We start from the raw sequence: 16219 nt of genomic DNA, 5'->3' as shown, positions 1-16219 counted from the left end.
GTTTCTCGAATATTCAGGCCCAGATAAGGAAGAAGAAGAAAATGGGAAAAAATATGACATATTTCGGTTCCGATAACTCCTAGATGACATCAATGTTCCAGAAATCAATGTTACTCACCACAGATTAGGAGACAGAAAAACAAAGAATGGCCGTCCTCTGAAAGTCACCCTGCAAAGTCAAAGGACAAAGATTTTCAGAAGAATTTACACATGCTAAATGAAACTGTTTCTTCAGGTAAGTATAAAAAGATTTCACAATCAACAAACGGAAAAAGATCAAGGAGATGCACGAACAAGCAAAGCAATTACAAAGACATACAATAAAGGAGCAACGGTGCGTAAGAGGAGCCCAAGAACAAAATATCTTTTTAAAAAATTACCAAACAACAAAAATATCTTCAAATTATAAACCAAAATGCTCTACAGAAGAAATCGTCAGCGATTGGGCATTAACAAATGACGATGAATGATTCATTTTGTAAAATAGGCAGTCAAACTCTATTAGCTTAAAGCTAGTACAGATTTGTACACATTTTTGACTTTAAAGAATATATACATTAACATTAACATCTCTAAACCTCAGTTTATCCTCTCGCTTTTTTCAGTCACTTTAACAAACATATCTCTAAACCTCAGTTTATCCACTCGCTCTTTTCGTCACTTTACAGTGAGGATGGAACTTTGATATTTGAGGATTATGATTTTACTAGCTTTTTAGCAGTTTTTGCCTCGCGAGCCCAAATTTTGCAACCTCTTTACCTTAAAGGAAGATCGAAATTACAGTTTTTCAGCGTTCCGAAAAAACGCATAGCAGAAATTTTTTTATCTTCACAGGTCATATTTTAGAAAGGCAAGGCAGTGTCCGTTGGTGACCAAAAAGGGCACTTTTTCCAGTGTTTTTCCACTAAAAAGGCTGTTTTTACCAATATTTAGTAGTTTCAAGAGGGGCAGCGTCCGATAACTGGACGCTTTAAAGGGCATGAAAAATGGCCTGCTTCACAGGATCGATTTTCAACAACAAAATACATGTTTTGATCAATGGTTTTTTTTTTTAATGTTTTTCCTTCGAAGAATATCAATCACTTTCATTTTCCCCTTGAGCACGCGAGAAAAAAATGATTAGCTCGCGTTCTCGCGCGGGCGAATAAAAATGAGGCCGCAATCTTGCACCGAGAGCGCTAATCAGTTTCCGCCTTATTTTACGCCCACGATAGAATGGTCCAAATATGGGGTGTTACAAATGATAGCAATCTTATTTTGTAAATGTTTATTTTCTGAGAGATACAAATATTAAATTGAATATCATTAACTTATTTATTTAAGTATTTTTGAGTGCAAATTTGAATATATGGCTAAATAAGAAGCAAATGATGGCAGTCCTGTTTTTTTCTTAAACCCCCGGTAAAGGTTTTTTTGCTGACTTAGCTATTTTACAAATCTCGGAAAAGAACTTACATAGGAATTCCGATACCTAACCCAATTGGTTAATTTCAGAACAGCTTCAAAAAACTTGGAAATCTGAGAAATTTAAACTCCACAAAAATTAATGCTATTTTAAGATATTATATTTTTATCAGAAAACAAACATTCATCCTCTTGGAATTTCATTAAAGATTTGACTTTCAGAGGCTCCTGTGGCTTGAGTCTTGCTTCAAATGCCTTAATTGTATATATCAATCAACACAGGATTTCACTTTGATAAAAAAAAACAATAAAAAAGCTGGCAAAAGTATGGAAAGTTATATACTTGTAGGGAGCAGCAAACCTGTTTAATAAACCTTTTAAAAGCATCTGTTAATTGCATTTTAACGAAGAAAAATGCATTCCTGGTTGAAAAAGGAAGAATTCCTACTATGTAGGGGTAGGACCCATTCCTCAATGGGGAGGGCTCATATGAAACTAAAAAAATTGGTATCTGTTTCAGCTTGTTAGTGTATTTTACAGGCCAGAACAGGTTTCTAGAAATAGTAAAATTCGTTTAAAGTATAAAGAAAAAAACAACAAAGTTTTATTTTAAAATCATCTTCAGTGCTCTATACAAGTGATGTTAAGAATTGGAAATCGAAAAAGTAACTTTAAATTAACTTTTGGAATGACAAAATTTCAAAGAAACTTTTAAAGTATGTCATTATTGTTGGAAAGCAAAAGTTTTTAACAATTTTATGACTTCACTTCACTGACCTCATACCCAAAAGCTGACCTTTTGTAGTCCTTCATCAATTGTGGAGGGCATGTTTATTTGTATCTTATTGATCTGTGCTACTTCTAATTTTTTTATCATTTTGTTTTAGAGAATGAATCAATTAAAGAATAAGTTCAAAAATGGATTTTCAATTTGAGTTGAATTTTGATGATGTTTTCGAGGGTACTGATCATATCAAAAATGAAGACCATATTATAGAAGATACAACATTTGCTGAAGAAACATTGAATATTTCTAATGAAGAAATCAAAATTAAGGAACCTCCCTTGAGTCTTTATGATATTAGGAAAGATGAGGATGAGGAGGATCAAAGTTCTTTAGATTTGAAACCTGACGTTGATATAGCTTTAAAGCCAGAAGAAAACGATGATACAAGTATGGGAATGCAAGACTCTTCAATAAATGAACAAATATGTCAATCAGTGAATGATGTTTCGGAGATGGCAAATCCATTCTTATCGGCAGACAAAAACAATGAAGTGGTCATTAAAAAGGAACCAATTGAAGATGAATTTATAGACAATAAGGAGCCACCACTTCTAGAGAATATCAAAGAAGAAGTTAATTGGGAAGAAGGTATATTGCTTTTTTTTCTCTGTCTGAAAATTCGTTGATTTCTTTTATGGCTTTGATAGCTTGATCCCTTCTGTTTTCTTTTTTTTTTATATTTTTGATCCTTCTTACTGAGGTTTTGATCATAGTATCATAGTATGTCACTCTAAATGATAAGTTTTACATCATTAATGAACAATAAAAAAACTTTGTATTCTTATCGTTTGAATAGTATTTGTAAAACAGTCAGTTTTGAGACTTTACATTTGTAGGTGGTCCAAAATGAGGGTCATCAGCTTATTTTTATCTAACTCACGTGCACTCACTTATTAGAATCTTGAAACAAAAATGAAATATTTCCAATAAGGGGCCACTCACATATCAATGCTTCCCAAGTACTTCCTGAAACCAACCAGTCAAAAATTGTTTAATTTCTAGGTTATGGTGTCGACTCCAGTGCTGCCTCCTCTTCGACTGGTGCTGCAAACTTCAATAGGAAGTCATTAAAGAAGTTAAATGTGCAACAAAGGCAAGATATTAATAACAAGTCCGCCACAAAAGATTATTACATTTATGTGAATCCAAGAGGAAAACTGAAGAAACGAAAAAAATGGAAGTTTGATGTTAATGTTGCTGTAGAGTTTATCGATTTGAAATCCATTGAAGATATGAAAAGGGATCCTGAAAAGTGGAAAGGTGTGATGAAAACAAAAGTTGAACGGAATAAGAAAGAAAAACAGAAATTGAATGTTGTGAAGAAGAAGAAAAAGAAAGAAAAGAAAGATAAGAAAAAGAAAAAATCACCTAATATTGAAACTGCAGAAATCAACATTAAAGTTGAACCTTCATCCACGGTAATAAAGCAAGAACCACAAGATGACATTGGAACGCAAAAACCCAAGCGGAAAAATCCTCACAGACCAGTTCCACGTGTTAGATGCAAATATTGCAATTTGTTATTTTCTTCACAAAGCTACCTCACAGTGCATGAGCGTATTCATACAGGTGAAAAGCCTTACGAATGTGATGTCTGCCATAAAAAGTTCAATTCAAGACATTCATTGAATCTACACAAGAAAAGCCATTCAAATGAGCGTAAATTTGAATGTGAAGTCTGTCACATTTTATTGAAAAATAAATTGACCTACAATGAGCATCTTAATATCCATACAGGGGCGAAACCATACAAATGTGAGACTTGTGGAAAGCGTTTCGCACAGTCTAGTGTTTATCGTTTACACATCAAGATCCATACGGGAATCAAACAGTTCAAATGTGAATATTGCGATAAATCTTTCCGGCAAAAGATAACAATGCAGAACCATGTTTACGCTATACATACTCATGAAAAACCATTCCCATGCACTTTATGTGAGAAGAAATTTCATAGAAGCGATGCTTTGTTAATGCACATGCGAATGCATCAAGATATCAAGTTATGGCAATGTAAAATTTGTGCTTTGAAATTTCGCACCACTTCTTGCTTGAACCGACACATGACAACTCATACCAAGCAGAAACGCTTCAAATGTGATAAATGTGACTTTGAAGCAGCCCGCAAAGATAGTCTTGCTACACATTACCGAACACACACAGGAGAGAGGCCATACAAATGTGAACTCTGTGAAATGACTTTTGCTACTTTAAGCACACGTAAACTTCATATGAGACGCCATACTGGTGAAAAACCGCATGAATGCCCTGTTTGCAAGTATCGCTTCACCGAAAGCAGTGGTCTCAGGAGACATTTACGGAGAATGCATTTACGTTATTTTGAAGAAATGGAGGAGAAACGTATACGAAAGAAAGAAAGACTTGAAAAAACTATTGAAAACAACCTTGCACGAATCCAAGAAGAAGCGATAAAAGAAAGTGAAAAAGAAAGTGGTCAATAATTTGATTAACTAGCCAAGCAGGAGTTACGTTGTTTCCTCATTGAAAAATTTGAAAACCCATTCAAAACATTCAAACACAAGAAATATTATTCTCACTTTAGAGGGCTGCTCATTTTGAGGTGAACATTTGCTATCCGTTTGATTCATTAAATTTCTTTGCATCAGCCAACAGAATGGTGACAATTATTTTTCCCTTAAAGTTTATGCATTGAAGCTTACATCCTCTAAAAAGTAGCTCGTGTGAGTCGAAAAACCCCATTGTTGAGTGTTTTTTTCTCACTCCAACGGGCGACCTTCTAAGATCTATAATTTTTTATATGTAATAATTTTACGTCAAAAATAATTTTATACATAAAATCAGAAAGCTTCAAAGTACCTTTGTACCAAAAATGGAGTTTTAAAGGACTAAAGGATAAAAAGTTAGTTTTTTTCTTCTTCATTATTTTAATCTTCATTTTCTAGAATTTTTATAGAATAGTTTTTTTCTCAAAATTTATAGTGCTCTGAATCATCTTTTCAACAGTAGATAATTTGTTATTTTTGAAGCATTTGTGACGAGCCAAACAAAATTTAGTATGTGCACACTTAAAGCCAATGAACTTTAGAGTCACTTTAATTTGGACATAGTAAAATTATAAAGTATTTCTAGATTTTTTTAATTTTCCCTTGTTTTAGTTTAATATCAGTTTTCATTGGTTATTCTCCATTATGACATTTTTTCTGCTCTTTTTTCTGCTCTAACTTTTTGAGTCACCAATTTTTTATAACCAGTTTTACCTTTTCTACACTGGTATAGCTTTTTGTATCATTTTATCTATTTTGGTTTATATACATGAAGCATTTAAATTAAAGATTTCTATTTTGGTTACCAATTTTATCGCTAGTTTTTAGTTTAAGTCAAAACCAATTTATTGGTCCAATTTTAAGGTCAAAAACATTTATAAACAAGAAGAATTTGTTTCATCCAAATCAGCCATAATTGTCTTAACTCTCGGTCTATTTTCTAATATTTCTATTTGTCGATATGTTATTGTAATATTGTATACTATATTTTTGTCCCTTTATTTTTACATAATACGATTATTTTTCGATAGTATATTTTAAGCTCAAGTTTTTTTTAGTACAAAGTATAGGAACAACCTTCTTCTTTTTTCCTTCTAATTTTTTTCCAATCTATGGAACAAAAAAATAACTGATCGTTTTCAATCTTTATTAAGGTGGATGAGCCTTGTTAGATTATCCTTGAACTATAGTTCGTCTGTTATCAACTGGGTTATAAAACCATTCCTCGACCCAGTAACTTCATTTTATTTTCTGTTTCGTTGCGATCATCTAGGTGCCTAATAGATATAGGGGGTTGTAATAAACAGGTATACGCGTTTTTTTATAGGAACATTCAAAATGTTTGAAGCCTTTGGATGTTCTTAACTTTTCAAAAGTTGATACTTTTAAACAATGATGCTTTATGAATCGAGCAAACATTAAAGAAGATTGACTAGATGCAATAATAATAAGTTGAGTTTTAAGCTTAAAATGTTCTTAACATGTTCTTATTTTGACCATTTTCCTAAGAAATAGGGTGTTTTTTGAGTCCACAAAGCCTTAAAATGTTCTTATCTTGTTTTGGCTATCGAAGCCTTATGTTCTTATATAGTTTGTTCTTATAAAAAGACTTGTACGATCTATCATGCAACGGAGATCGTTAACGGTTATCCAAGGGATTCTGGACCATCAGGGGGGGAGGTCGGTACTAAAATCCTGGACATACATGTGTACTAAAAGGATTTTGGGAATTTCTTGCATACGACCACCCCATTTTAGAGAAGTGAGTTTTTAGTACCCATGTACTAAAGTTTTTAGGGAAATTTTGACACAGAAACCACCCAATTTGGTATTTTCAGGACAAATTTTGTCTTCTCTGGACCATTTTTCTCAAGAATGCTGATATTTGCAACAGAATATTCATTTTTCAAAAATTGATACTTTTAACAATGATGCTTTATGAATCCAGCAAACATGGAAGCCATTTGACTAGATGCAAAAATAAATGGAATTGGGAAATTTTCTTTAAATGAGAAAATTTTTATTTTTTTTCAATGATTGCAAAAATTCTGAATAAATCAAGAAAAATTCTAAAAAAAATTTATAAAATTGTGAAAATTACTAATTTTAGTACCAATTAACTGAAAAAATTCTCAAAATTTAGTCTGGATACCACCTTTTTGGTATTTTAGTACCCCTAAAAGGATTTTTAAGTTTTTTGGGTATACCACCAGGTCACTAAACAACATGATGTCCTAGATTTTAGTATCGACCCCCCCCCTCTGGCTCCATTGGTAATAAGCATTTAACGGGATTCTGCTCCTTTGCTGTTGATCCCTGGCCAAACTTCCCATCTTTATAAAATCATTTTTCCGTCTTCTTATCTATTGTAGGTATTTATAAAAAAAAATTTAAAATAATGTTATCAAATTTGGTCAATTATTCAGATAGTGAAAATGAGGACGAGATAAATTCAAATGAAAATCAAAATGGTGTTGAAAAACAACAAAAACAATTCAATAGTTATTCCGAAGAACAAAAAGATAGAGGCATAATTAGTTCTGAATCGGAAGAACATGAAACCACAAGAGAACGAAGAAAATCTGAAACCAATAGCGAAACTGCTCACAAGAAAGTGAAAAAGAAATCTACTCTTCCTTTACCATCATCGATTGGTAGAATGTTTGGAGGTTCAAAAAATGAAAATGAAAACAGTGTGACCAAGCATCAAGGACGGAAAAGGACGTTTGAACACGTGGAGGGAAATTGGGCGTCTTATATCTTCATCCCTCTCATAGAGACGAATAACGTATTACTTTTATATGAAAAAGTGATCAAGCTATTAAAAACTGATGGTCGAATCAACGTTAAATTACATTCATTTCAACCTAAAGATTGTCATTTGACATTATCTCGTACAGTATCTGTTCGACATTACTGGATGGATTCAATGTATATGCTGCTCAAGGAGAAATTTGATTCACATTCCAAATTCTTTTTCTCCATAAGTGGTTTAGAAGTTTACACCAATGACGATGAAAGTCGAACATTTGTTAGCCTTAAAGTTGATACTTCTGATTCTCTATTGAAAGCTGTTACTAAAGTTGACCAAGTCTTCAAAGAGTTTAATTTACCCCTATATTATACAGAACCTTCTTTTCATATTAGTATCGCGTGGTTTTTAGGAGATCGTAAAACAATGCTTGATCAAATTATAGGAGAGAATGTAGAGAAATTGTTCTTGGAGTTTCACGGTGGCTTGGATGCAAATATAGCTGAGAAAGTTTGTGTCAAATTTGGGCATAAACTTCAGCAGATTGAACTGAAGTGATATCATTCTATCATTTTACTTATTGCATAATTTTCTTTTTCCTTTGAAATCCCTTTTTTCCTGTCTAATTTTATGTTCCATTTAAAGCTCTTCTTGCAATGCTTAAAATTACTGAGTGTTAAGCAACCCATTACTATTTATTTACCATTTTCTATAGAACTAATCAATAAAACTTTAATCTTTTGAAAACGTCATGTGATTGACTTAATTATGGCTGGCTGCAAGGTCATCATATATCTGTTTATAATGGTGATCTCAGTCTTTTTATTCTTTTCAATGATACTTGCTGGCTGAAATAAATTGATGAAAAAAAAACAACATTTATATGATAAAATAATCGTTGGAAAGCTTAGGAACACGGATAGATTTGTATACGTTATACAGTATACAATTTCTATACTCTTTGCTTTAACTTAAAAGGACACTGACAATTTAGATGATTTTTCAGGGTTATGAAAGCATTAAATCGAATATTGAGTGTTAAAAAGGGGTTTTCCTGACCTCTTTTGCATAACCGCTGATCTTGACACTTAATTAATCGACAACACACGCAAGCTTTGCCTCACGTCTTCTCTATCAAGCTCTTCGAAGGAGATCTTTTTTAGCTAGTTTTTTAGTGTTTTATAAGCAACACAACTCTTCCCCTTTGAGTCATTTTTGAGCGTCAACAATGACTCCATCCTGTTTTCAAATAACAACAATGTGACGAAAAAGTGAGAAAACTTTTTTATGATTATAGCTTATTTAGCAAATAAAAGAATTTCAATTTGTATGCTTTTTCATCTAGACTAACCTATAGTTTACCATGCAAGTTACAATATAGTTACACTTGGAGGTCAACAAAAGATTAATCGCAAAAATGAAGGATGCTTCAATATTTTTACTGCTATTGATGATCTTACTGCTGTTGAATTTCGGTAAGTTGAATATTGCGAGCATAAAGAACATGAAGTGACCCGACGGAGTAAAATCTTTAATTTTTGCCAGAGAATTTGCTTGTGTATTTGCCGAGACTCTTTAAAATATATAGAGAATCCTCTTCATTTCTGTTTATTAATCGAAGATAGTAGCCGCAGAAGCCACATTCTTTTTCACCGTTCAACAGATTTAACAGAAGGTCCATAATACAATCGAATAAATTCTTGATTCACTTCTTTTTTTATTCTTAGATACATCAAGAGCACAAGATCACGCTGGCTGCAACAAAGCGGATGACTGCTTACTATGTTCTTTCTTCAAACAAGGTCCTTTGAAGGACAATTGTGACACCTGCGTTCTATTGAGTGTTTCTTTTCGTGAAGATTTGAACGATTATAAAGGCTATCCAATTTGCAAATTGACCATGGATGATGGAAATGTTCGTAATTACACATCTGTAATGACGAGTGTAGGAGATCATTATATCGTCCAACTTTCACGAGGTTTGTCTTCTTAACGTATTTTCAATGTATTTTTTGCAATCACTTTAGAGTTACACTATTTGGGTTTCAAGGCTTGATAAAATCAAGGAACTTAGATAAAATGTGTGAACGACCGTACCATAAAGGTTGAACATTCGGCTACGGTGCGCAAAGTTTTTTATTTAGCCGTCAGTCCGTCGGGTCATACCAAAGTCTTAAAAGAAAAAGACCAATTTGATGCTTCTCTGCTTAGAGCCTAGCAATTGAAGAGAAAGATCAAGGTTAAATGAAAAAATTCAGGCGAAGGAGCAGTGTCCACGTTTTCCTTTGGAAAGACGGCTAAAGAAAAGAGAGAGCCTTCGGATCACCTTCGACTGTGGTCGCAAACTTACTTACTTTCAAAGGGTTTGGTTAGAAAGCCACTGTATCGTGAATAGTTTTATTCCTGCAATTTAGATGATATGTTCTGTAAGAGACAGCTTTACGATGAACGTTATTGTAGCGGAAATGGGGATTGCATCAATGGACAGTGTTCATGCCACAAGCGTCAAGTAAGTACCTATTAGTATTAATACATTGTTGGCCCAGCATCTGGCCTTTCATTATCATGTCGATGTCTGTGGTGCTGTATGTCCGGTTTTTTTGAAGAATTAGTACTTTGTCTAGCCTACACTAGACATTTTATCTACGCAGTAACGTCTGTAACATTCAATTTTTTGATGACACTTTAAACTTTTGAAGCCTCCTGTAGTAGTAGGGGGCCAAGCCTGGGGTTCCGTGACATCTTTTCTACGATCTAACCATTTTTAGTCTATCCCAAAGAACAGTATATTACAAGATATCTTTGAGAGGGATTAGGCCCGGGAAAACTTTTTGTGACCAAAATAGTGACGCCATAGGCAAAGCTGCAAGGGAAAATAAGGAGTAGAGAAATAACTGATTTTTAAAAGTCAAAATAAACGAAGAAGATTGGTACCATTTGAAAGAGCATGAAATTCTAAGCAAAAAAATAAAACACACAAAGAAATAAAGCCGCTTGAAGTTAAAAAATATACCGACGTCAGTACAATTAAGAGAAGATTTGACGTCAAATCACAGTAGAGTGCTGACAGTTAGTTGGTCTTAAATCGGCTGTATTTCTTTGTGTGTTTTAGTCAGAGAGTTGTTGTAATAAATTTTTTTGCTCAGAATTTCATGCTCTTTCAGATATGGTACCAATCATCTTCGTTTATTTTGACTTTTGAAAATCAGCTATTTCTCTACCCCTTATTTTCCCTTGCAGCTTCACCTATGGCGTCACTATTCTGGTCACAAAAAGTTTTCCCGGACCTAATCCGTGTCCTCCCTCTCAAAAATTATAGTATACTGTTCTTTCGGATAGACTAAAAATGGTTAAGTCGTAGAAAAGATGTCACGGAACCCCAGGCTTGGCCCCCTACTATAGTAACAAATAAATCGAATTAGCGTCAATACACTTGAAAGGCTTATTTTTTTAAAAACCATCAAAATGAAACTCACTAGGAAGCGAAATGAATATCCCGGTTTTTGGATATGCTTTGTCAATTCAAGTTCATTTTGCATGAAATAATGCCTTGTAACAATCAGTCGCTAGGCCTTCATACCACTTTGACTTCTTGTTTTTTTATAAGAGTCATGAAGTCCAACAGAGTTCAATGGTGTCTAGATTAATGTCTACTTACATGATCTTCTCGTTTTAGAATCCGGGAGAACTTTATTATGGCAGTCATTGTGAATGCAATAACTTTGGTTGCGATCGATTTGACGGCTTAATTTGTGGAGGTGAGAGAAAGACAAATAAAATAAAAATTCATACTTTTAATTTGCATCATTGGATTACCTTCGTGCTCGTATGTCTCTTCGGATAAAAGCGACGATCATTCCAAAATATCGTATTAGGTAGGCCTCAGGTGAAATAGTCGATGCAGTGTGTGTTTTTTTTTCAGTTTTCGAAAATTTAGATCTTTTGATTGTTCGATATTTACTCAAGATTCTAATGAGGTTTCTAAATGTTTATTAGGATTACGAAACAATCAATCCTTCCATATATTTTCAGTAAGAGATAAAGTATCATAAACTCCTTGTTATTAAGTTCTTATTTTTCTATGTTTATGGTTTCAGGTCCTTCGCGTGGAGTATGTGAGTGCGGACGATGCCGTTGTAAAAAAGATTATAAAGGTCCCAATTGTGGTGAAGTAGTATGCAATACATCTAAATATTGTATTGATCCAAGCAAACCCAATGTAAGAAGTTGTTTGTTTCGCTCTATATCCAGATTCTACACGCTTGCTTATAAGAACAAACTATATAAATACGTAAGGCTTCAATGGCCAAAATATTAAGAACTTTTAAGGAGTTTGTGGACTGTAAAACACCTCATTTCTTAAAACATACTCACAAATGGTGAAAATTAGAACATTTCGAAGGCTTCAAAAATTTTGGACGATCTTATTAAGGATTTTTTTGGTTCTAGCGAACCAGATTTTTGACCCTATCAGAAAACGAAATTCACCGTGTTTAACTACAGTGCATTGCCCATCTGACTGATCTGGTAGCGAAAGACTTTTTTACCGGTGCACGCTTTTTAATGTATATACTCTATAAGAATATTCATGATGAAATTGCCCTAAAAATTTCATCAAGTAATTTCAATTAAATTCATCAATTAAGGCTCGATACTTTGACAAAAAATGCCATTTTATGCTTCATGTTAAAGTTAAGCTAAATTTCGTTTCTAACCTAAGAATACCGTAAGAATAGTTTAAAAAGATTCTCCCCAAAAAGTTGAGAATATCCATGATGAAATAGAAAAAAAACCTTCTTTAAAAAAAAGAAGCGTGTATGGAGGTAAAAAGGATGGAGCTGAAATACAAAAATAAACAGGCATCATCCTTCGCCTCTTTTAATTATGATAATAAGCTCAACATCAAAATTAACTTTTCTCAATGAGGCGTTTGATGTTATTTTGCCATAGAATGGTAAACCACGCCCATGATTCAATAGGGTGTGGTTTTCATGAGACCTGTAAGATTACCTCGTAGAATCGAGCCGAAATGTGTTTAGATGTGGTTTTGTATCTTCTTTTTCCAGGGCAAAATTTGCAATGGTAATGGACATTGTTCGTGTGACGAATGTATATGTAATAAAGGTTATTTCGGGATATATTGCGAAGAATGTTTCGTAAGTATAATCATAGTTAATCAGTATAATTGGCTCACACTAAGTACGTAAAAAAGAAACACGGATAGTTGAAAGGGGGGGGCGTCCCACCCACTAACTTTTATTAACCCTGGACCAAGCTATATCCGCCATCTTTGATTGGAGTTTTAAGTGGTACTCGTTGTAGTGTTAAAATTTTGCTTAACGACAAACGGCGCTACATCACTAGTTTGCAGGCAAAAGTAGATCTAGCGCTATTGATGCGGGTACCACTTTCAAAAAAACTCCGATCAAAATATTTTGCTAAGCCTTGATTGAGAAACTCCCTCTAGGGTCTATATAAAGCTAGGTGGTCCTACCAACCGATATAGATGTACGATTCCTTCTATTTTATTAAAGTCTCTTGGGTTTTTCCCCATCTTCATTTGGATAATCAGAACTAAATTCTCTAATAAGGTGAACTAATTCAGAACTAATTCTCATATTTCATAATGCAAAAACTGAGTTGTAGCTCCATTTATAACGACCATAGCATAAGGCAGAGCAATCGGTGCGCAAAATTGTGACTACAACACTTAGCCAGTTCTAGCAAAGAATGAAAATGCCCAAAATTTGGCCTCTAAAATTGAACCTTTACGGTGCAGACAAAATTTAGCCAAATTTGAGTAAATTCATTTCTTGAAAGTTTTGTCCATTTTAAGGTAAAAATGGTCAGGTTTCTCAAAGTTTTGCAAAAGAACTTCCTTTTGCAGGCTTTTTACAACATTAGATTGCACCCCTTGGTAAAAATAGAAATGAGTGCCTCTCTGCTTTAGTCAGATTTGGCGCACCTGTGGCTACATACGAAAAACTTATTATAAGTAACTTCTTTATATAGAATGAAGTTAAATTTTAAGATTTATATAACATCTGTACTTTCTATAGGATTGCCCAAGTGTTTGCGAACTTCACCGAGATTGCGTTGAATGTCAACTCTTCGATCCTTCTCCTCAATGCGAGCGACATTGCAAACTAAAGATTAAATTCAAAGATTTCTTATCATTTGACCAGCCTATTTGTGCTTACCGTCGGCAGGATGATAGCACTCTTAAATTTCTTGTCACCATCGATGATGATGAAGAGAAATTCGTGTATGTTGAAAGAAAAGGAGGTACGTTTATTACACAGTAAACCTTTTCATTAATTACGTCATAAGCAACGCTTACCCCGTTTTCAAAATATTGAAGTGGTAAATAATTCTCAGAGGAGTTCATAAGAAGTTTACCTTATTTATAAAAGTAACACTTGAAAACTCCATGGATTTAATAATCACCTCGGTAACAGTTTCAAAACGAGGCAGTCGTTGCACTCGGAATAATTTATTGAAAGGTTTTTTCAGCCCTTTCGCCATGAAAAATTTGGGGTGGTGATGTCCTAGCGTTAAATGCATGTGTCAATGCAATGACGTTATAGATTTGATGGATTCTGACCTTGTTAACCTGGAAGCCTAACCTTATTCTGTTATACAACTTTTTGTTTGTCGGGGAAGTATAACGTGATAACATGTCAACCGTTTATCGGCTGCAGGGTTGTGCAGATAGCCAACTACAAGCTAATGTTCATAGTTAACCAACACTATCTATCGACCGTTTTTAAACTTTCTGTTTCACGGTTATATAGTTTAAGTATAAGCACACCTTAATAACGTCTTTAATTTGCTTCACCAATCTTTGTTCTAGGTCAAACATGTAAGCGTGCCGATGGAAAATTATTATTACCGGGTGCAACTTTCATCAATAGAAATTGTCAAAAATGGTAGGTTTTTTCTTTCATATTATCCACGTACTGCTCTAGTTGTTTGGGTTGCTACATGAAATGAATCATTGAAACCATAACGGGAGGCGTTTCCCCATCAATATACTTAGCTGTATTGAAATTTATGGATGCAGTTTTACATTCTTTGGAACTTTTGGAACTTTCTTTCTCATTTTTTCTGAAATAATCCTCACTTCTTCAACCCGTTTAACCCATTGCCTATTAAGTGCAACTGGTATCATATGAGAACGCTTTACCTGGACCTAGGAGCGTCGCGACACGTGCCTCCTTGTTTTTTGAATCCGCTCGAATAAAAAAACTCATAAAACAGGGTGTCTACAGGACCTTGAAAACCTTTAAAATCCTGAAAAAAAATTCAGTAGACACCCTGTAAAAAGTCGAGATTGGCATTTTTTCTTAGTTTGAGTATGTATGCACATTTGAAATCAAAAAATGTTTGAGAAGTTACTGATTGATGGCATTCTATGGGTTAATAAAGGAAAGTTTTAAAGGGTCGATTGACCTATACATGTGTTTTTTTAATAGGACAAACGATATAAGAACATAATGCTTCTATAGCCAAAATATTAAGAACAAGTTAAGAACATTTTAAGGCTTTGCGGACTCTAAAACATCCGATTTCAAAAGTAAATTGACAAAATGCTCAGAAAATGGTTAAAATAAGAACAAGATTTTAGGCTCAAAACTAGAAAAGTTAAGAACATCCGAAGGCTTCAAAAATGTTGGATGTTCTTATATAAAAAAGTGTAAATACGAGCTTTTCAGCACTCCTTTGTCTCTTTTCATTTAAAAAAAAAGTGATATGAGGGTGGGGTGGTTTTTTGCGTGGCTAGGTATTATATAATTGTTTGTACACGTCTTTAATAAAGAGTTCTAAAAAGTAAAATGACCAGAACCTTAACAGAGAAACCCACAATCAGAAGAAACTTAATCCTTCAAAGAAAGTTTACTTTTCTATGTCAATATGTTTTGACTTTACCCCTTCATGTCTTTTTATAGCAAACGAGAGTCACTTATTGGAGTTTTGACACTTTTTGAAGTCAAAACAGATCAAAGATATTTCTTCTAACAATCAGCCTTTACTTTTTTAACTGAGCTGTTTCTCCCATTGACTTCCAAGCACGATACATTTAATCTATAAAATTTGAGCGTTCGCCGGCAATTTTTAATTTTTTTCATTCAAATATTGAAAATCGAATGACCCACATTAAAAGGAATTTTTAAATCTTTGAAAACGTCATAATTTTTCCAAGAGTAATCTGATAATTTTTTTTGACTAAGATTGAGATTAATTTCAAGTGATGTAAGTGTTTACATGACGTCAGCCAAATTATCATTTCGCAATCCAAAGTCACACCTCTTCATCTCCCAGCGGACTAATGACACATTCAAAATAATGTATCAAGGAACCAACCCCTATTTACACTTCCAAACTCTCAACGGTTGCCAAAGTGATTCCAAAAATGATTCTTTCATCTTTCATATTTCTATTGGATTCTCTTTCGACAATGACGCACGACCTCTCTTACAAAAGTACATTTTCAAGTACCACTAGACCCTACCCAAAGAAACAAAAAGGACTAGAGGCACTTAACACCTAGTAGCTTTCGCCCAAAAAAGGGAAAATTGAATTACAGTTAGGAATTATAGGTGATTACTCTGACCGCTTTATTTCCTTTCTTTCTATTTTTAATGCTTATCTTTCGCTTTTGGAACTACCAGAAATCTGAATTGAATTCGTTTTAGAATGTTTATAAACTCACTCTGAGTGACATGATTTTTGATTAGAATTATAATGCTAATG

At 33.8% G+C, this 16219-nt stretch overlaps 3 protein-coding genes across 3 annotated transcripts in view; all 3 read left to right on the top strand.

Moving 5' to 3' along the window:
• Positions 1-492: 492 nt before the first annotated feature.
• Positions 493-4903, top strand: LOC136819691 (zinc finger protein 675-like). Its single transcript, XM_067075931.1, has 2 exons — positions 493-2779; positions 3194-4903. The coding sequence occupies exons 1-2, from the start codon at positions 2323-2325 to the stop codon at positions 4648-4650; spliced, it is 1914 nt and encodes a 637-aa protein (XP_066932032.1). The 5' UTR covers positions 493-2322; the 3' UTR covers positions 4651-4903.
• A 2192-nt stretch (positions 4904-7095) lies between these two features.
• LOC136819693 (U6 snRNA phosphodiesterase 1-like) lies at positions 7096-8395 on the top strand. The gene has a single exon (XM_067075934.1). The coding sequence runs from the start codon at positions 7112-7114 to the stop codon at positions 8021-8023; it is 912 nt and encodes a 303-aa protein (XP_066932035.1). The 5' UTR covers positions 7096-7111; the 3' UTR covers positions 8024-8395.
• Positions 8396-8800: 405 nt separating this feature from the next.
• Positions 8801-16219, top strand: part of LOC136819847 (uncharacterized) — a 45336-nt gene continuing 37917 nt past the window's right edge. The window contains exons 1-8 of the mRNA XM_067076091.1: positions 8801-8940; positions 9193-9444; positions 9880-9974; positions 11142-11223; positions 11563-11684; positions 12532-12621; positions 13525-13750; positions 14319-14394. Of these exons, the coding sequence (XP_066932192.1) occupies positions 8883-8940; positions 9193-9444; positions 9880-9974; positions 11142-11223; positions 11563-11684; positions 12532-12621; positions 13525-13750; positions 14319-14394 (1001 nt within the window). The 5' untranslated portion in view covers positions 8801-8882. The remainder of the gene's footprint in view (positions 8941-9192; positions 9445-9879; positions 9975-11141; positions 11224-11562; positions 11685-12531; positions 12622-13524; positions 13751-14318; positions 14395-16219) is intronic.

Source organism: Clytia hemisphaerica, unplaced genomic scaffold (genome assembly GCF_902728285.1).
Source record: "Clytia hemisphaerica strain Z4C2 unplaced genomic scaffold, Clytia hemisphaerica genome assembly, whole genome shotgun sequence".
In the NCBI taxonomy this organism is placed as follows: domain Eukaryota; kingdom Metazoa; phylum Cnidaria; class Hydrozoa; order Leptothecata; family Clytiidae; genus Clytia; species Clytia hemisphaerica.
This window is presented reverse-complemented; position numbering and strand designations above follow the sequence as displayed.